Consider the following 22,356-nt stretch of genomic DNA (forward strand, 5'->3'; position numbering starts at 1 on the left):
AGGATGGTTGGTGACAGCTATAACACTAATACCACTGTAAGAAAGTTTTAAAGCCTTCAGTTAAGTTGTTTCTCATTATATGAATTCTGCAAATATGAATTCATCTATTTACTCAAGTGCACAAATACCTAACTTCAGTTTGTAAATCTACAGTGGCCAATTTGTTTCAGCTGTTTAGTGCCCTCCGTGGTTTTCTTACTAGGATATGTTTGAGGCTGCACCACAATGTGTGAATAAACTCTGAAAAATATGCCTACTGCAAATGCTAAAGCTTTACATCTTTTATTTCTTCCTCGCTAGCCAGATTTTCTATAGAAAGTGCCAGTTTTTCCAGAGAAAAAGGTGTGCACATGTTCCAGATGAACATTAATTAATGCAGTAGACATTTCTAACTACATTTGCTTACTTCATAAAATATGAAGGTGCACCTGGCAACACCTCCTGCCTTTCGTAATACCAAAAAGCATAAATGACTTGGCTGCCATTCAGTGTTACACACTTGTCTTAGGGATTGTAGCATAAAATGGAGCCAATTAAGGAGGTCAGTCTTGTCTCGGAACATGAGAGAAACTGTGTTCTCTTTTAATGAGTGTTCTACCTTTTAGGGGACAAAATTGTGCAGGTGTTTGTTTCAAACAAGAAGGCCGCAATTCTGTACATACTTATCTGGAAGTAAGTCCTTTTGAACTCAGTGGGGCTTACCTTTGAGTAGACATAGGATAGAATAAAATAGGATAGTAGTAGGATTGCACTGCATAAAACATATAAAATCTAAGCTGATGTTTGTTAATTGATCAGAATCTAGACACCAAAAATATTACAGAAATCTTTATCATTCACAATGGAAAGCTAACTATTTTTCAGCTATATAGTGATCAGTGTTCATTCCAACTTATTCTTCCCCCCTCCACACACAATTTCCCGTGAGCACATGACATTTATTGTAGAGTGTTTACACTTTAAATACAAAGGCTGGGGATCCAAAGAACCAGAGAATTAGTTCTGCACAGCCAAGGTGTGGTCGGACTTGGGATACTTGAGCAGCAGCCCATCCTGCTCCACCCCACATGCTGCATAGGAAATCACTTCTGAAATGGACGGGACTTGCAAAAGTAGTTTGAACAGCAGAACCCACATATTCCTTCTGTATTAAAAAGGAAAAAAATCCCACTAGGCATGTCCAAAAGTTTGGGTGTACCTAAAGTAACTTTTTACATTGTGGCAATTGATCAGCAGTAAGTAAATCTTGTGCTTGGGTCACCACTATGCAGAATTTCCAGATTTAAGACTTTACTAATAAGGGTACTGGCTTCTGAAAGAGCTTTTCCATTAGGCTGTAACATTGCCAGCAGTCAATAGTCCCTTCGAATGTGCCTTAGTAGGGGGTGGCAGACTCTCTGTTCAGCTGCATATCTGGAATGCATGTATTCACATGGCAGAGGGTGAAAATGGCATGTGCCGCTACAGTCCTTCCACGTACCCTCTGCATATTCACTGAATGCACTGAACTGTCCAAAAGTCTGAAATCTTTTGCAAAGTAGCAGGGACAAGTTATACCCGTGGCCTTTTGTTTTTCCTAAATTTTCCTTTTGTTTTTCCTAAGTGAAAGCTGCATGTGTAAATGTCTCAGCTATCAGGATAGCTGAGAATTAACTACTTTTTCATCCCCTCTGATAAAGTTTCAGTACTTCTTTATCAAAAAGTTGTTCAGTCGTTAAGTCGTGTCCGACTCTTCGTGACCCCATGGACCATAGCACTCCAGGCCTTCCTGTCCTCCACTCTCTCCCGGAGTGTGCTCAAGACAAGTTCATATTCATTGCATCGGTGATGCTATCTAGCCATCTCATCCTCTGCTGTCCCCTTCTCCTTTTGCCTTCAGTCTTTCCCAGCATCAGGGTCTTTTCCAGTGACTTTTCTCTTCGCATTAGGTAGCCAAAATATTTGAGCTTCAGCATCTGTCCTTCCAATGAACAGTCAGGGTTGATTTCCTTTAGGATTGACTAATTGGACCTCCTTGCAGTCCAGGGGACTCGTAAGAGTCTTCTCCAGCACCACAGTTCGAAAGCATCAATTCTTCGACGCTCAGCCTTCCTTATAGTCCAGCTCTCACAGCCATATGTAACTACTGGGAAAACCATAGCTTTGATTATACGAACCTTTGTCGGCAAGGTGATGTCTCTGCTTCTTACTATGCTGTCTAGGTTTGCCATAGCTTTCCTCCTAAGGAGCAAGCGTCTTTTAATTTCATGGCTACAGTCACCGTCTGCGGTGATCTTGGAGCCCAAGAAAGTAAAATCTGTCACTGCTTCCATTTCTTCCCCTTCTATATGCCAGGAAGTGATGGGGCCAGGTGCCATGATCTTAGTTTTTTTAATGTTGAGTTTCAAACCAGCTTTTGCACTCTCCTCTTTCACTCTCAACAAGAGGCTCTTTAGATCCTCTTCGCTTTCTGCCATTAGGGTGGTATCGTCTGCGTATCTGAGGTTGTTGATAATTCTCCCGGCAATCTTAATTCTGCCCTGTGATTCATCCAACCCGGCATTTCTCATGATGTACTGTGCATATAAATTAAATAAGCAGGGCAACCATATACAGCCTTGTCGTACTCCTTTCCCAATTTTGAACCAACCAATTCTGTTCCATGTCTGGTTCTTACTGTTGCTTCTTGACCCTCATACAGGTTTCTCAGGAGACAGGTAAGGTGGTACGGTACTCCCATCTCTTTAAGAATTGGCCACAGTTTGTTGTGATCCACACAATCAAAGGCTTTAGCGTAGTCAATGAAGCAGAAATAGACGTTTTTCTGGAATTCTCTTGCTTTCTCCATGATGCAGCGAATGTTGGCGATTTGATCTCTAGTTCCTCTGCCTCTTCGAAACCCTGCTTGTACTTCTGGTAGTTCTCGATTCGCATGCTGCTGAAGCCTAGCTTGTAGGATTTTGAGCAAAACCTTGCTGACATGTGAAATGAGTGCAATTGTGTGGTAGTTTGAACACTCTTTGGCGTTGCCCTTCTTTGGAATTGGAAAGTAAACTGACCTTTTCCAGTCTTGTGGCCACTGTTGAGTGTTCCAAATTTGTTGGCATATTGAGTGCAGCACTTTAACAGCATCATCGTTTAGGATTTTAAATAGCTCAGCTGGAATACTGTCATCTGCGCTAGCTTTGTTGTTAGTAATGCTTCCTAAGGCCCACTTGACGTCACTCTCTAGGATGTCCGGCTCAAGTTCAGTGACCGCACTATCATGGCTATCAGGGACATTCAGATCTTTCCTGTATAGTTCTTCTGTGTATTCTTTCCACCTCTTCTTAATCTCATCTGCTTCTGTTAGGTCCCTGCCTTCTTTGTCCTTGATCATGCCCGTCTTTGCACAAAACGTTCCCTTGAGATCTCCGATTTTCTTGAAAAGATCTCTTAGTCTTTCCCATTCTATTGTTTTCCTTGAATTCTTTGCATTGTTCATTCTTGTCTCTCCTTGCTATTCTCTGGAACTGTGCATTGAGTTGGATATATCTTTCCCTTTCTCCCTTGCTTTTCGCTTCCCTTCTTTCGTCAGCTACTTGTACAGCCTCATCAGACAGCTACTTTGCTTTCTTGCGTTTCTTTTTCTTTGGGATGGATTGAGTTGCTGCCTCCTGAACAATGTTACGGACCTCTGTCAATAGTTCCTCAGGCCCTCTGTCTATCAGGTATAATCCCTTAAATCTATTCCTCACCTCCACTGTATATTCATAAGGGATATGATTTAGGTCATACCTGAATGGGTTAGTGGTTTTCCCTACGTTCTTCAATTTCAGCCGAAATTTTGCAACAAGAAGCTCATGATCTGAGCCACAGTCAGCTCCAGGTCTTGTTTTGACTGACTGTATAGAGCTTCTCCATCTTTGGCTGCAAAGGACATAATCAATCTGATTTCGATATTGACCATCTGGTGATGTCCATGTGTAGAGTCGCCTGTTGTGCTGTTGGAAAAGAGTGTTTGCTATGATCAGTGTGTTCTCTTGGCAAAACTCTATTAGCCTTTGTCCTGCTTCATTTTGTACACCAAGGCCATGCTTGTTATCCCAGTGATTTCTTGACTTCCTACTTTAGCATTCCAATCCCCTATGATGAAGAAGACATCTTTTTTTTGGTGTTAGTTCTAGAAGGTGTTGTAGGTCTTCATAGAACCGATCAACCTCAGCTTCCTTGGCCTCAGTGGTTGGGGCATAGACTTGAATTACTGTGATGTTGAATGGTTTGCCTTGGATTCGTACTGAGATCATTCTGTTGTTTTTGAGATTGTACCCCAGGACTGCTTTTCCCACCCTTTTGTTGACTATGAGTGCTGCTCTATTTCTTCTAAGGGATTCTTGCCCACAGTAGTAGATATAATGGTCACCTGAATTAAATTTGCCCATGCTTGTCCATTTTAGTTCGCTGATTCCCAAGGTATCGATGTTCAATCTTGCCATCTTATGTTTGACCACCTCCAGCTTACCTTGATTCATTGATCTTACATTCCAGGTTCCTAAACAATATTGTTCTTTACAGCATCGGACTTTCTTTTCACCACCAGACACATCCACAGCTGAGTGTCCTTTCGGCTTTGGCCCAGCCGCTTCACTCTTTCTGGCGCTACTTGGAAATTCCCTCTGCTCTTCCGCAGTAGTATATTGGACACCTTCCGACCTGAGGGGCTCATCTTTCGATGTCATATCTTTTAGCCTTGTGATATGTTCCATGGGGTTTTCTTGGCAAGAATACTGGAGTGGGTTGCCATTTCCTTCTCCAGTGGACCACATTTTGTCAGAACTCTCCGCCATGACCTGTCCGTCTTGGGTGGCCCTGCACGGCGTAACTTATGGCTTCACTGAGTTACGCAAGCCCCTTCACCACAACAAGGCAGTGATCCATGAAGGGATCTTTATCAAAATAAATAGGACCAATAAAAGAATATTACTCCTACTGTTTTATATTTCTGCTCTGGGGACATATTTGTATCTTTTCAGACTAGCCCTGGGTTTTCCCGCTGTGCAGTATCTCTGCAAGTCCACATATAGCATCATATCCTATATACATGCCATAATGAGCAAAGCATAGAGATGCAGGAAGAAATATTTATTAATTTTATTAAAGTATTCTTGTCACTTTTCTGCCCACCAGTGCCCTCAAAGCATTGTACAATAAAATCATGATGACATAAAAGCAGACCAACCAATCAAACAGAACATTTGTTAAAAATTTTAAAAGCCAAAGTGAAACAATCCATACAGTTTACTGTCTGTCTAAACTTTAAAAGGGATAGAGCCAGCTGACCTCATTGGGAGGAAGTTCTACAGATGAGAAGCTGCTACAGAAAAAGCTCTGTCTTGCATATCCACCGACCTTAACTCTCTTGGTGGTAGGATGTGCAACAAAGGCTCAGAACCTTGCTTACTGCCTGATGGTGGGCATAGTCTGTTGTTGTTTAGGGCCTCCATGTTAGAATAGAGATGTGTGGTTTGTTCCAGTGCTGGAGAGATGGGGGAAATAAATAAGGCAACCAAAGGAAAAGAGAAACCCCCCTCAAATTAGTATGCTGCAGGTGGGAAGGAAAGCATAAAATTACTGAAGTTTGGCACCTGAAAAATGCTGTGAGAAAAGCACTCTTGTAGTGGTGCAGCACAAACACCCACTAAAGAGCTAAAATAATAAAAACATAAACTTTTCAGACTTGAGTCTTTAATTGCATTGGCTGCAGGTGTGAAACTGACAAGGGGATTCTTCATACTTTGCCAGTTTCACCATGGCAGGAAGTCTCTCTAAAGTCTGAAGGCAACATTTTTGGAGAAAGTCCTCAGCTGGACTTTCTGTCAAAGTGTAATAGAAAAGTGGTTCCTCCAGACTTTGCCTTGGGAATTTCTCAACTTTATCAAGAGAACACAGCCTCAGAAATTATGAGAAGAAAAAGTTGAATAAAAATAGATCACAACATGCATGGGAGAAGGAGAGAGCTGAGTCCCTCCAAAATTAGCTGCAAATCACACATAATAACCAGTAGTTATTAATAATAACACATAGTAACATTCCATAATATTTGACACTGCAGTCTCAATTGAACTGAATGAGATACCTGCTCTAGGGATCACATTTTGCAGCAACAAAATGTGTGTTGAGAAAATGTGATATCCCCTTAACAAAAGCACAACCCGGAGAGGCAGCAAGTTCTGCAACAAATGAGAAAATTTTCTGCACAGCAGTCCAGTTTGATAGACTGGGGTGCTGGGCAGAAAACAACAGAATGACATTTAATAGGGATAAATGCCATGTTCTGCACCTAGGAAAAAGAACCCAAATGCACAGTTACAAGATGGGGTATACATGGCTCAACAACACTACAAGTGAGAAGGATCTTGGAATTGTTGTAGATCACAAGCTGAATATGAGCCAACAATGTGATGTGGTTGCAAAAAAGGCAAATGCTGTTTGGGGCTGCATTAATAGAAGCATAGCTTCCAAATCCTGGGAAGTACTAGTCCCCCCTACTCAGCACTGGTTAGGCCTCATCTGGATTACTGTGTCCAGTTCTGGGCACCACACTTTAAGAAGAATGCAGACAAGCTGGAGAGGGTTCAGAGGAGGGCAACAAAGACGATCAGGGGACTGGAAACAAAGCCCTATGAAGACAGACTGAAAGAACTGGGCATGTTTAGCCTTGAGAAGAGAAGACTGAGGGGAGATAGGATAGCGCTCTTCAAGTACTTGAAAGGTTGTCACAGAGAGGAAGGCTAGGATCTCTTCTCGATCATCCCAGAGTGCAGGACACAGAATAATGGGCTCGAGTGACAGGAAGCCGGATTCCGGCTGAACCTCAGGAAAAATGTCCTGACTGTTAGAGCAATACGATGATGGAACCAATTACCTAGGGAGGTAGTGGGCTTTCCCATACTGGAAGCATTCAAGGTAAGGCTGGACAGCCATCTTTCAGGGATACTCTGACCTGGATTCCTGCATTGAGCAGGGGGTTGGACTCGATGGCCTTCTAAGCCCCTTCCAACCCTACTATTCTATGATTCTATGAGAAACAGATGCAGGTGTGAGTGTTTGTATGTGCAAAGAAGAAAAAGTGTGGCAAATGTCCCTTTCGATCATGTATGTACCAGTGTTATGGGTACAGCCTAGAGCAGGGGTGTATAGCTAAATTCAGCAGGCCAAATTCAGTCTGAAAGAGGTTCAACACCCTGGTCTAGAAATTTCTATTAGGTGCAGCAAAAAACTGCATTTGAGGCCTCTGACCCCAAGTTGCCAAAGTAACATGCCATGTAGGGGTAAATCATACAGTTCTGGAGAAAAGAAAACCCTTCCAAACTCTACTTACTGCTTTGTGGCCCTTAAATATGTGGGTATATTTAGGCATTGATTTAGTGAGACATGTGCCTGTCTAGGAGTAACTGTGCATGTACCTGAGCTGTTGAGAGAAAATTTTCTTTGAGCAGTGATAGAAACCCCAAACTGTGCATTCAACCTGCATGAGTTTTCATCTTCTGCCACTGGTAGGTTACATATAACCTATGTGTTTTTGGTATTCCTGTTCTTTACATCAGATTTATGACCATTCCTCTATCTTAAACTTGAACTGTTTTGTTCTGCATAGATTGTTACAGCAGAATAAGAATAACTGACGAGACTAATATTTATAAAATAGGGCAATAATGGGGCTGTACTGATCAAACCTAGTCAGTTTGGAGAAGCACTGTGAAGTCATTATGGTTTTGCTATAGTAGAATTTCTAAGTCAGGAAAAAAAACCCTTTGTATTGGCTGATCAGTAGTTTAGGTTCCTAATGCTAAATCTATGCATGGATAGGCATGAAGGCATAAAAGAGTAATCTATTGAGCCATATTCAGCAAAACATGCCAAGCAGGTGGGTTTTGTAAATCAGATGGTAGGGAACTTCTCTGATTTTATAGGTATAATATTTCTAACAGACACATCCATAATCCAGATGCTGGCTAAAAGATACAAGACATCTAGAGTTACAGTAGAATATTGATATCTGCAACTGCAGTTGACCTCATGTACACTGCTTTTTTCTTTTCTCCCTCTCCCTCTCCATCTTTTTTTTTGGAAATCCAGCCTCAAGTTGTGACATAGCTAGTGAACTAGAAGAAGGAAAACCCAAAATTCCTTATCTTAGCTGTTGTATTCCCTCTTAAACGGAAAGAATGATATCATGTAAAAATGGTAGTAAAACAGTTGTGTCGTTAGCCATTTGTCCTTTTGTTTTATCAGTGTACCATTTCAGTTTTTATGCTGGATGTAGAGTATAAATGATACCTGTGCTATAGGGATGTATAACCCAGAAGTTGATTCTTCTGTAGTGAGTGACTCTGTTTTTTTTAAAAAAACATTTGGAAACTCTTAGGTTTTCCAAGATATGTGGAGAGGTCATATTTCAAAGAGCTGTTGCCTTCTTTCTTTTCCAAGTTGACTTGTGTGTGGTTCTGCCCACTCTCCCTCCTTGCACATATGGCTGTTCGTCTTTTGAAGAATTTTGGTCATTCCCCCCCCCCCCCAGGGTGGCCCTTACCAAGATAATATATGCCACTAAGAGCGAACAAGATTCTTTGCTTTCTCACCTCCTAGAAAGTAAATTGAGTCCTATCAGTTTTTATTGTTATAAGTATTAAAAGGGGTGTTTGTTTCCACAGCTGTGTTTTGATAAGCTACATTACCACAGCCCTTTTTACACACTAAAGTTTAGCTTGGGTAAATATATGATAGTTTTCAGTCTGTAAATGTAAACCTATAGGAGCCACGTACTCATCCATCTTGTTTTGTGGAAATGAATATCTGCAGTCAGAGTGCACTTCTTGCCTTTCTCTGCTGCTTAATTACATGATTTTGGTTTCTGATCATTTTCCATGTCCATTTCTGGGACAGCAGTTAGTTATGGTTCAAGGAGAAAAGTGATGCATGCAGGGCTTGATTAAGCATCTTTGCAAAATATGCAATTAACAGCACAATCATATATGTGCCTGCTCTACAGTAAGTCTCATTAAGTTCAGTGGGGTGTACTGTTAGGTGAGTGGGTATAGGTAGCATCCTCAGGTTGCCATCCTATATACATTTAGGGCCAAACTACAGATTAGGCTGACTGCATAGTGTGTAGCTAAGGCTGATAGTTTTCTTTACTTTAGTGTAATTGCATGTCCATCTCTACTTTCTTTCCAGCATTAACCAAGGTATGGCATTATATTTATATGGATGTAAAAGTTAAGCGTGGTTTACTTTAAGTCAGTTTGAAAATGGGTATTGAAGCTGATTTAGAAAATCTAGTGAAAGTTAACCAGATTAACATTAAGCCTGGTGCAGATGTAACATGGTACTCATTTTTTTACCATGATTAAGAGATTGGGAAATAATGACCCAGTTTGTACGTAACGACAACTGGGGCTATGTGGGAGTGAGCAAGTGTGCTGCCTCCCACCCGCTTGCCACTTCCATTTCGGTTTTGAAAAGAATCCAGGAATGCCTCGTTCCTGGGTTGTTCAGCATGACATGCAGACCTGGAACTCTGGGTTGTTGAGGGGAAAACAACCCAGAGTTTTAACCCATGGTTTGTTATTGGCTTTGTTTGTTGTCGCTCACTCGCGGCCCCAACCAACCATGGGTTAATTAATTAACCCATGTTTGGTTGTTACATATGAACTGGGTCACTGTGTTTACACCCAGCCTATGTGCTTTGCAGAAGGAAGTACATCACAGGAATAGGAAGGGTATAAACCCCCTGTCTCTTCAGCTGCGCACCTGATGTCTGGGTAGGTGCGACCTTGAATCTGCATATGAATGCTTAGATTCTGAATTTGTTCCCCTTAAGATTATTGTTGTAATTACTGGGGTGTTGAATCAAAATCTAAGCTTTTATACGCAGAACTAGGATTCTGATCTCTGATGCACAGTGAGTATTTAGAAATGTTCCATATATTTTTATGACTGCTCATTGGATCTTAGTTTGGATTCTCCCACTCTTTATGTAATCATTTTTAAAAAAAATACATTGTGTTTAAATAGCTGAACAGAAAACTTAAACTAAAGAAACGTTAAACTCTTTAAATTAGAGTTGAGCCAAATATGTTCAGCAAAGTTCATATATGTCTGAAGGCTTGGATCCCTATAAAAATCCTCCACTGCAAAGAATCTGTTGCAAACTTGGAATTTGTCATAACATTTATCAGTATAAATATTGTCTGCAAATTCCATTGGCTGTGTTTCTAATTAGTGTAAAACGATCTTGCTCAGCATATTGTCATTTCTAGCCCTGAGATGAATTGTGTTCAGAACTTGTCAAAACCTGCTTAAGGGAGTCAGGGTGTTTCCCCCCACCCCACACTGCTTTCCTTTTAATTAAAACAACATTTGTCTGTTATCCCCGTCTAGCAGGCACAGGGCAAATGTCATGCTGCAGAACAATATGGAGGTTGGCTTTGTAAATAGGTTAATTGTGCTGTCACTAGCACTGGCTTTCTCCAGTCCATTCAGGTGCCTCACCCAGCCTAAAATGTAAGATATGCTTTTTTGTTGTTCCAGAGCCCAGTAGCTGCTTTTTTCTGGCACTTCATTTTGCTCTGATGCACAGCTTCTTGGGGTTATTTTTTACTACATCCCAGCAAATGGACACCCAAGGTTCCCTAAGCAGAACCGAATGCCCCCGCTGAAGTAGCTTTAGCAGGCGTAATTGTACTTGTTTGATGTGGCACCATCTTAAATTCTGTTAGCCTAGTTTGGCTAAGGCAGGATATCTGAGTCTAAAACAAGAGCCCATAAAGCCAGCAACTGGATTGTTGATGATGGGATACTAGAGAGGTCTTCCTTTTTATTCATGGTTTTGCATAGTAAGTATAACTGAGCTGTGGTGAATCGCTAATAATATCACCTCCATCTTCTTTGGCTGTGTTTATATCTCCAACAAAGTCAGCATGTACATGGGGTAAAATGTCCTCCGACGGAATGTAGCTTTGCCAGAATATGATAGGTATATTTTTGGATGTTACAAAGTCACAGTGAAGATAGAACATGAATGATAGAGTGTATGAGTGAAGCACTGAAATGAAGTGTTTGGGAATAATGCATATAAATGTGGTGCCAGCATGGTGTAGTGGCTAGAGTGTTGGACTGAGAGTTGAGAGATCCGGGTTCTAGTCCTCACTCGGCCATGGAAGCTCACTGGGTGACTTTGGGCCAGTCACAGGCTCTCAGCCCAGCCCACCTCACAGGGTTGTTGTTGTGAGGATAAAATGGAGGAGGAGGAGGAGGATTATGTACACTGTGTTTGCCTTGGGTTCCTTACAGAGGAAAAAAGGCAGGATATAAATGTAATTAATTAATTAATTAATAAAATGGAAGCAAAGCACAGGCAATTGGGGCAGGGGTGGTGCTACCATTAGGGGCAGCCTCAGGCAGCAGATCAGGGAGCAGCAGCCAGGTGTTGAAGGGCTGAACTGTGTATGCACGAGGCAGACTGTCCTGTGCATGTAAGCTAGCCTGCTGCCCTCAGATGCAGTGGAGGACTTTCAGTCATTGGTGTTAAAATAAGAGCTCCATTCGTTCTTCGCCGAGGCCTTTCCCCACCTCATTCTGAAGCGTTGGAGGCCAACTCTTCCCCCAAGGATCTTTAAGAACAGTGTAGAACAGCAGTGACCAAGTATGAAGGCAGCATGGTGGAAGAAGACAGGTTTACACTGAGCAGTAGCCTCTATGCCTGTGCATGACTATACTCCAGATTTGAGAATAGAATAACCAGTTTGTGTGATACTAAGTGTGGAATGATTTGGCTATGTGAGGATTTTTTTTTTTTCCTTTTTGGGGTAAAGAGCTTCCTCTAGAAAGCAGCTACCAGATTCAACTAGTGATGCACGTATTTTGCATGTGTGTGATGTACCATTTTGATTCTGTTAAAAGTTTCCTTGAGTAATGCAGAGCACTTACAAAACTGTACGCCTCAGAATTTAGCTTAATAAAGGCAAAAAGAGTTTTAAAAAAAGAAAAGATTACATGCTTTCAGCACTGAGTGACGATCTGTACTGCCTAGGCGAACTGATGTGGTTGCTAGATTTCAGGATTGATTAGCTGGTTAACATGTTGATTCAGTGATCTCCCAGCAGCTAACATTCCTGTCAGTGGAGAAAAAGATAGATCCTCTTAGGTTTTTTCCTTGTCAACAAGATGAATAACTTGAGCAGTTATAAATGTAATTTCTTGACATGGTGTCATAAACACTTTGTGCAACTCAAGTGATTTTTCAGTATGATGTAAATAGGCTTAAGTTGTGGGCTAAAATACAGATACAATATCAATCTCACTTAGAATATTAGATGAAAATCCCTGTAGCAGGGATTTCCCCCCTCAAGCTGGCAACAGCCACATGTCTGTGTAACTGATGGTGTTATCTTCCCAAATTAGTCTTCAGAATGGCTACTTTCTCAGACAGCAGTCTGCTTTTCTTATTTTCAAGGTACAGAGGCCAGGTTTATTTTGGCTGACTATATAAAAATGTATCTTACAAAAACAATGTATGAATGTACTTTTCTTCACCATAAATAAACAAGGATGAGGAATTAAGTATGTAAAACATGACTTCATGGCCAGATGAAATAGGGAACAGTTAATGGAAGACTTCTTGGTTTGTTCACTTGCTTGTGCAAAGGAAGGAGTGAAGAGGCTGCATGTATGGCCAAAAGTTTCATTCACATCATGTCTGATTAAGCCAAGATATGATCATTTGTACTTGCTCAATGTCTCTTAAGACTCTTCCACATGCTCAGGAAATAACAAAAGGAGAAGTACAAGTAAGGCTACAATTCTGTGTCAGAGTGAGCTCCAGTGAACTCAGTGGGTCTTTCTTCTGAGTAAACATGTATAGGATTACATTGTAAGCCAGCCATTTTCCACTTTAGTTGTGAAGGGGGATATTATATTGTCATCCTATGAGAGATGCATGGCCTCCAGATGTGGATCGTCCCACACATTACGTGATAATCTTTGTCTTTCCCAACTTTCTGAAACATGAAAGAAACCTCAGCTTTAGTTGCTTATCAGTATGTGGAACTAAATAATCAGGGGCCTATATCAGACTAATTTGAGGTCATGTGAGATAAAGCCTTTTAAAGTACATTGCACATCGAAAGAGATACAGAAGTGCTAAATAAACCAATCTAATTGTTACTGTTGGTTACTGAAACAACATTTTAAAAAAATCTTGAGCAGCAGGTATTATGAAAGCTGTTAGGTCTGTCAAAATGAAATGGAATTGCATTGTGTTTTACACATACACACCCAATGGAAACATTGTAACTATACAAGAAATCAATAAAAGCTATAGCTATACAAGAAATCAATACAAGTAAGAAAGTATAAGTATTTCTGATAAAGATGTTGGACATGTCTATTAATTTCTGTAGAGCAACGCACACTCAGAAGAATACAGCAGTGAAGCATAGGATGAAGGGGCTGTGTAGATTTAAGGAATTCTCTATGGAAAAAATAAAGTGGATGTCCTACATTCATGAGTGCCTAATGTGTATTTGGGTTCAACAATAGCTAGGAATTAAGAATCGTTAAATATAAAATTTAGGATATTGATACAGCGATGGAGAAACTTTACAAAGGGTTATGGAAAGGGAAGAATCAATGGTAGTGGTAAGAATTTTAGCAAATGCTAACATTGAATGACTGGCATTAAGCGATCATAACAGATCATGTAAGGGAGCCAGTTATTATCTATAAGCTGAATTAATTTTCTCTATTAGCCATTTTCCATGATCATATTGATGTGCTGTGAATTTTGGTTAAAAACTTCATTATTGTATGCAGCAGTCATGATTCTGTCCGAATGTGCCCAACTTGCAGCTCAACCTGTATTTCTTGCTCTGCACAGAAAGCCTGAAAGTAAGTTGAGTTGTAGCACAATAAAAGGGGGCTGAGTTTGATGCCAAATCAATCAAACAACAGCTTCAGCCTATGCTGAATGCTGCAGGCATTTACTCCATCCACATTCACAGCTCACAATTTACCTGATGAATCGCTGTATAGTATGTGAGGACCTATTTGGTGTACATTTCATGTAGGGCCAAAGCGTATGTACTGTGTGTCCCAAGTATACATTTTAGAACACACATTTTAACCTTTCAGCCTTCTATCTACACCTCTTTTGGCTGACTGCACTTCACAGCCTTTGCCCACCATGCCCTTGTTTTACCTGAGCCACAATGAAAAAAATGAGAGCTTGCTGGAGAAGTGTTGGTTAAGACCAAGCCCTTGATTCCTCACTGACTTGTTTCCTGGTGCTTGATAATTAGCTGAATGTACAGAGCAAACCCAAAGTTTCATCATGGAAGTAATGATTATCTTGTATCAATTGGCTGACCTGGAGGTCATTTTTATGCTCATAAATGTGAAAAAGCAAGAGATGAAAACTAGGAAAGAACAAAATCTCCTTTCATGTGCCTTCAAATTCAAAGCTGCATGCATAGCATTTGCAGCCCAGTTCCAGCAGCACAGGTGCCTTACTGCCTAATAAGACTATTAGGAAGTCTAGGGATTGTATGTTAATAGTAACAACTATGTCCAGCATCCAGATAAGGACACAAATGTGCATTACATGTGCATACCATGAGAGAATTAGGAAGCTTTGTTGAACAGTCAAGCTGCTCTTTAAAAAATGTGATATCTCTTTGGAAACAGAAGATAAAGGTCTAGTTCTGTGCGTAATTCTCTCCTGTCTGTCCTCCCTTTGAATCCTGGCCTATGTACTGCAGCCATTGTAAGCGTGAAAGAGAACCATGACTTCTCACAAACAGCAGATGAGGAGGAAGAATGCCTGTTTCTGGGCCACACCACGTCCAGTGGCAGGTTAGAACTCACATGATTGAGTGCTCCAAAGATACAGGGATACAGGGAGCTGCCTTAAACTGAGTCAGACCATGGGTTGTTCTAGCCCAGTATTGTCGACACTGACCCAGTTCACATGACCGGTGACATCCTTTATGGCATAAGCAAGCCATGGTGGGTTGCAGTGTGTGCCGGCCACCATCGAAGCTGCAGGGGGGAGGGGTCACCACGGATTATCATGATGTTTGAACCCAGGCAGGGTGGCTTGTTGCCATAGGTAACAAGCCACCCAGAAACCATGGGCTGTATTAGTTATGCAAACTAGCCCACTGACTGGCAGAGGCTCTCCAGGGATTCAGGCAGGAGTGTTTCCTTCTCCACCTGGAGATGGATTGAACCTGAGACTTTTTGCATGGTAAGCATGTGCTTTACCACTGAACTATAATTCTTCCCCTTAGGACAAACCTCAAAACCCTGTACAATGAAAATTAAATGTTGGAGAGAAGGATCCTAGCCTAGCCTTTTCCCAGACGTGCTAGTTTCCTATCAGCAGGGTTTTGTTTTGCTTTGTTTTTGTATGGAGGAACACCTGGTCATATGAGTCCATTGTCCAGAAACTGCCTTATACCTCTCTACTGTTTGTGAAGGCTAGACTTATGATCAAAACGCTACTCAGACTTCACAATTTTGTTCTATGAATGTGGTCTTAAAGTGTAATGTTTACATGTTGTCAACATCAGTTAAAAAGAATGAAATCATTTCTTCCTTATTCCCCCATGTAAAAAGTGCTAACATGCATACAGAGTTCTGCCCCAGAAGGGACTGCCTTATTCTCTTTGATGCTGGAAAACTCTCTGTGTGAATGCAAACACAGAACGATCCTCAGCACTTAAAAGAATGAACTAGGCCATCTTTATGCAGAACTCCATATCTGTATTGGAGCTCTGCAGAGCTTGGGATGGTGGCCATGTCTCCTGAAAGCTTAATAACTAATGGGAACCATAGGTACAGTTTCCAGTCATCTGGAAGCATGTCTTCTGTGCTCAGCACCGCTCTTCATCTCTCATCATAAGTCATATTCCTTGTCACTCCACACCTACTACTCTCCTCTGCTCACATGTTCTTTTCAGAACATGGAATCAGAGATGTTGCACTCAGAATAAATTTTACAAGGTAAAATCTTATCTTGTTAAAAACAATAAAACAGATTGATTTATTTAGATTTTTCTTACTGCCGAACAAATTCAGCAGTAACACACCACAGTGCTGCACCTACCTTGCTGATGTAGTGATATGAGGTACTCCATTCTGTGGACTTCTGGTTATCTGAGTACTTTCAATGTCTCTTATCCATTGATAGTAAAGCTATGGGGGAAATGTCAAGAGTTACAATGCATCTTCTTTGTGAGCAGAGGAGGAAAGTTGATGGCAACTGCTCAAAACACTTTTTTTGAAATTCTTTCAGGTTCGAAATCAGCATTGGAGTCTTATAATGGAGAGTGTAGTCCCATCGGACAAAGGAAACTATACCTGTATAGTGGAGAATATACATGGATCCATCAATCACACATACCACCTTGATGTCGTTGGTGAGTAAATTCCCAGCGGCTACAAGATGTTTTTTAAAGTAATGGCTGAGACTGATTTTCTTCTTATTTCTCTTTACAAATGTAAAACATAAAATGGACTTGGAATGAAAACAAGTGGGGTGCTGCAACAAAATGTTGCAGAGTATTCCTGGTGTGTATGGAGTTACCTGATCCTGTGGCTGAGGGGGTTGCAAAAAGCAAAATTTAGCATCAAGGTCAGGAGTCCTTGCTCCAGGACTTATTTAGTGTGCAAAATTTATTTGTTTTTGTTCTTTATTTTTTTGAACATTTGAAAGTGCAGCCCGTCTACATGTAAGCCAGTAGAGCATGAGGCTTCTGAATGCAGCGGAGGATGGAGTTTGAGGGCACAATTTAAGTCACATGTCTAGCCTGAAATATAGCAGAGGACTACATTGCAAGGCTGCTGTAAGCTACACTTTCTCAGTACAGCAGAGGAATAACAATGAAGTATACTGCAGGATTGTTGCGTATGACTCTCTCAGCCCAACCTGCAATATTTTTCCAAGATACTCCCCAGCCAACCCCAAACTTAGAATAGGGGTTTAACATCTCTGGTTTACAGCAGGGTAGCTGTAAACCACGTAGTGCCTGATTTGTAATATTCAGTGTAAACAACACTGCAGTATGTCATAAACAACTCTTTCCCAACCATAGCCCCTTCCAATCTGCAGTATGGGGACAGTGAACAGCAGTTGCCTTGGAATTTGCATTAGCAGTGTTATTTTTTTTAATGTTCCACACTAAATAAGTTCTTAGTTAGAAAGAGCAGGAACTCTTCTTTCTTGCTAGTAACTTTGGGCGTGTGTGGACACTTGGGGCAGTATCCAATTGGGCCCTTCCATGTGTGGCCACTGGCCAGCCCCACTGGTTCTGGTCTATATGGGGCCATGCACTCACTGGTCCTGGTCTGCAAGTGGTCCCTACTTCTTGCGCGATGCAATGTAGCTGTTCTGGGAGCAAGCCTCAAAATGAGTGGACAGCTCTTTTCTGGAAGGGGGAAGGTCACCAGGGTCACTGAAGCCCAGCTACATTCAAAATATTGGCTTTCTCATGTCCCTAGAGACATAACATACAACTTCCAAAATTACACTTGGTTCTGGGTGTGAACAAAGATGTGACCTTTACAAACTATACTTCTTTCTATCCTTTATATATATCTATGTGTCTATGTGCTCCTGCCTTAGCCAGTCCATTCTATTCCCCTCTTCATCCCAGTTGTATGTATGTATTTATACATTTCTGAGTTGTCTTTCAGCCTAAATAGGGTGCTGAAGGTGATTTACAATTAAAACTTAAAATAGTTTGTTTCCCCTCTCATCCACTCAACATTTCAGGACATTGAGTTATTTTGTTGAAGATTTAGGGATTTTTTTGTCCCGTTAGTGTTTGTTTCTGCAGATTTCTTTGGTATTCTACAATCCTTGGGAGTTACCCTGAGTCTACCAAAACCTCTCTCTTATGAATGCATCTTACAGTTTTAGCTATATAAGTGTGATCCAATAAAGCTAAATAATGAGAGATTCAGGACAGATAAAAGGAAGTACTTCTTCATACAGCACATAGTTAAATTAAGGAATTTGCTACTACAAGATGCAGTGATGACTGCTAACATGGATGGCTTTAAAAGGGGATTAGACAAATTCATAGATGATAAGGCTATCAATGACTACTAGTCCTGATTAGGACTGTGCAGGGACGCTCCGACCCGCCTCGGAGGCCTCTTTGGGGCTTCCGAGGTGGGCCCAACCCACTTCGGGCCCAACCCAACTTGCTTTGCGTTCTGGGACTGAAGCAGGATTTGGATGGCCAAAGCAGACTCTCCCTGCACCCACTGCACAAGCCCCCCGCTCCTTACCTGAACCCTTGGAATGTGTACCGCCAGCCTCTTCAAGGGAGTCGCCATTTACGGCCGCCATTTGCGCAGGATTCAATTTCCAGAAATAGAGGAAATCACAATGCTGACTCACTTGAAGAGGCCAGTGGCTGCCAGCACACATCCCAAGGGGCCAGGTACGGAGAAGGGGGCTCGCATGGCTGGTTGGCGGTGTGCGTGTGTGTGTGGAGGGGCGGAGGGGTGCACCTGAAGTGGCCCGAAGCACCCTGCTTTGGCTCGGAATTCAGCTCTGGAACTGAAGCAGTGCACAACCCTAGTCTTGATGGCTGTATGCTACCTCCAGTATCGGAGGCATTATGCCTATGTACATCAGTTGCTGATGAACATGAGCGGGAGGGTGCTGTTGCATTCATGTTCTGTTGTGGTCTTTCCATAGGCATCTGGTTGAACATCATGTGAAGAAAACAGTGGCCTAGATAGGCTTTGGCTCGTCTTATGTTCTTAGTAGCATGGGAAGACTCCAATCAGTATTAGTATATATGATTGTTTCTTTAAGGATAGGTCTTTGGCAGAATGGAAAGTTATTTTTAGACAGTTTGCTTAATTTCTGGGGAAGACTGCTGCTTTAAGAACCAAGGAAGTGTAGGGTGTTGTAGAGTTGTACATACATTTTTTCATAAGCTGTCTATTCAGTGGAGGCTAACTAACCTGGAGACTAAACCATTTTTGTTTGAACACTTGTTTAAACAATGTTTATTGAAGGTGCAGCTCCAACGGCTGCCAGGAATTGTAGTAAATTGCGTTCCACATGACTCCATCCTGTATAGACCAGCTGCTGAAAGGGTGCAGCTGAATCATGTTCACTCACTAGGGTGTAGGTGTGTCCACAATATATATCAAAGAAGGAAGTGGAGGGAATATATACAGTTCTTTCTGAAGAATATTTTCCCCTTTCCTGTGTCTGGCTTCAGAGAAATGCAAGGCAGAAAGGGAGATGGGTGTATGTGAGAGGGGCAAAACTGCTTTTAAAATGGTGGAAATGCAACTGCTGAAAAAGTCACTGACTTAAAATCACCATGGAATGTCCCGTTTCAGTGTTTGAATATTTTGTGCAGCCTGGACAAATATTTACCAGAAGCCCCTAGCCTCTTCTTCCTCTTTGAGCCTTTTCAATGCTTTACATTCAGGAATATTCTGCAGTTTATTTTTCCTGGCAGAAAATATTAGTGACTTGCATGAATGAATGGAATGGTAATGAGAGTTATGTCATTTATTGCTATGTCTGCTACTTTCACAGAGAATCATAAAAGTAAATAGTAAGTCCAAGATTTTCCATCATGGTTAGTGGTTTCTGAGTGCTAAATTGCCATCATGGGGCATGTGTTGTTTCTTCTTCTTCTTCTTCTTCTTCTTCTTCTTCTTCTTCTTCTTCTTCTTCAGAAATGGATGTTGTAAAAGCATGAATCCCACTTTCCTAAAGAAATCTATAACATCTGTAAACACTGGATCCTTTTGGGAAGATGTAGTTTGTCACGACTGCTTCTTTTTATATTTATTGGGTGCTGGTGGCAGCATTTTAGAATTTGGACCGTTTTGTTTTGTTTTTGTTTTGTTACAGTGACACATTTGGTGTTGTGTTGGGTGCCTGTTGGTTTCAAGTGGGATCATGAAAAGGCTTGTTTTGCAGGGTTCTAGAAATGACCCAGGGTTTGAAATCTAGAACAGAGTCAGAGAGAACAGCAGCTGTAATGGTGGGTGTAGAACCCAGACCCTCTCTAGCTTACAAGTTATATCCTGCAGAAGTGGGAGGACCTTTCTGAGCTCAACTACATTGAGTTGGCAATGTGTTGGCACGTGGCATCCTTGGCAGCTGCCCTGGTTCCAGCAGTCTTTCGGAGGCGACTGCTAATGTCTGCCCAGGGTTCTCTTTTACATTATTTTTTCAAGCCCTGTGCTCTGAATGGTGCTAGTTGGCTGGGTTTAGCCACCATTTCAATTTCTCACAATGCTCTGGAATGAGCTGGAATGCTGTGTCAGGAGCATTGTGGGAAATTAAAACGGTGGCTAGAACCAGCAGCCCAGTGCTGCTTGCAGCACACCTCAGACCATAGCTGTTGCCACTGCTACCAGGTAAGCCTACCAAGGCTTGATAGAGGAGGGGAGCCACCAGAGGGCATTTTACACAGGGCTACCTCAAACCTAGAGTTGGCCCTGGTTATGAAGTACAGTTTTTCCTGGACTGCAACCAGTTCAGAATGTAGGTGATGGGTTTCGTATCTGATTGTTTCCCTGTGCAAAAAAAAATCAACCCTCATGGAAAGCTAGCATAAGAAGCAGATAGCTTGTAGCATAGGCTTCCCTTTGACTTACTAGTTTTTTTCTTTGCAAAGAATGTTTTGCTTTTGATTTTACGTGGGGACTGTGGTCTGAAGTCTTAAAGCCCAGGAAGGATTGTTCTACTTGATAGTTTGGCCGTCCGGTTTTCCTGCAGATGTGGCTCTTTCAGATAGATATATATATATGTCTCTCATTCATATATATATATGTATGTATGTATGTCATATATATATATATATATATATATATATATATATATATATATATATCGGCAAGTGCTGGGAACCTACACTGAGAGGACCCCTTAGTTAGGTGATTCCATTAGTATAGAGTTGCATGATCTTAAAATTGTGAGAGTCGGAATATAACAACCTGCAATAGAAGTTCACCTGGAATTCCCTAGTGTCGGGGTCCCTTCCTTCCCAAGGTAAAATTGGCCCAGACAATTTTTTTTTTTTATCATACTCCCAATGGCCAAACTCATCTCAGATTGGCTCAGAATGGAAATGCGGTGCTACGTTCATTAACAAAACACAGAACCAGTCATATATTTAGAGGGTGGTTAGACAACAGATCCAGGAAAAAGTATGTAGAGTTCTGCAGAGCAAACCTCTATTCATGTTTACTACACAACTGACAATTGGTTGCTGTGTGCTGGTGAAAGCATATTGCTCTCAAATTGTCTGTCAGTCAGATATGAATATCATATTGACCGTTTGTTGCCCTGTGAAAGTACCTTTAAAGGAAGCATGGAATGGAAGCTCCCAGATTTAAATTAAGTGATATAAAAGGGATTGTTATTTGGTTCTTGTAGACGTCTGCATGTGATGTGTGGCCAAATCCTCTTTACTACTTGGCAGGATAATACAGATTGCCAAGCTAGTCCAGGTTGAGAGAGGTTGCCCTGGATGGGTTTGGCAGGGGGTAGGAGTGGGAATGGGGGAAGATATTACTGAGCACATCTCTTACCTGCGCCTCTTTGAAATCCCCCACTGCTGAGGGTATTGCCAGACATGAATAACACAGAGAAGTTGAATTGAGTGCAGTAAAGAGAAGTAGCTAACAACCATTTCAAATTCTTCAAACCCCTTAGATTTTGAAATAATCAGGAAACTTAATTAACTTTGTAAAAATATACATGAATAATCTAGCTATAGACTTTGGGTTTGTGATCAAAGTTTAGAGGTTTAGCACAGAAGTCTTTTTGTTTTTTTGCTACACTTTCATCTTCTCATCTTCTACTTGTCTTTTTATCTCCTATGGAGTAACAGGAGGAGGAAGGGGTATGCATAAGGGCTGGCAGTTGAACTGCAAGTCATAGATAGATGTAGGGAAGATAGCCTGTCACACATTCTTCATTTCTGGCTAAGCTGTTTGTTGTAAATATTCAGTGTCTTGTCAGCTAAACAGTATACTTTGCTTTCTCTCTCTCCCCCTCCCCCCTCTCTCCCTCTCTCTCTTTCTCTTTTCAGAATGGTTTAGTTGGTTCCAGAGTGAACTCGTTTGATATTAATAGTAATGAACTGTGTTAAAATACAGCAGTGGATTATACTAATGTGTCTATATGGCATGCTGTAGTGAAATCTCCTATTATGTCACAGATTTTGGAGGTTTCCCAGCAAGCTTCTTGCCAAATAGTGACACAATGCTAAGTTGGGAATAGCCATGGTTAACTTGCCTGTAATGACTCTCGAAAGCCTGAATCTTTCATTGTGTACACGCTAA

General features: G+C 41.4%; 1 protein-coding gene across 4 annotated transcripts in view; it reads left to right on the forward strand.

The window, feature by feature from the left end:
- FGFR2 (fibroblast growth factor receptor 2) overlaps nucleotides 1-22,356 on the forward strand; it is a 212,059-nt gene that overhangs the window by 103,270 nt on the left and 86,433 nt on the right. For all 4 annotated transcript variants that reach the window (XM_084846048.1, XM_084846046.1, XM_084846045.1 and 1 more), the window contains one exon: nucleotides 16,316-16,439. In XM_084846048.1, the coding sequence (XP_084702174.1) occupies nucleotides 16,316-16,439 (124 nt within the window). The remainder of the gene's footprint in view (nucleotides 1-16,315; nucleotides 16,440-22,356) is intronic.

This window comes from Heloderma suspectum, chromosome 3, assembly GCF_057233095.1.
Source record: "Heloderma suspectum isolate Gila_16-S chromosome 3, 16-S_ref, whole genome shotgun sequence".
NCBI lineage: Eukaryota > Metazoa > Chordata > Lepidosauria > Squamata > Helodermatidae > Heloderma > Heloderma suspectum.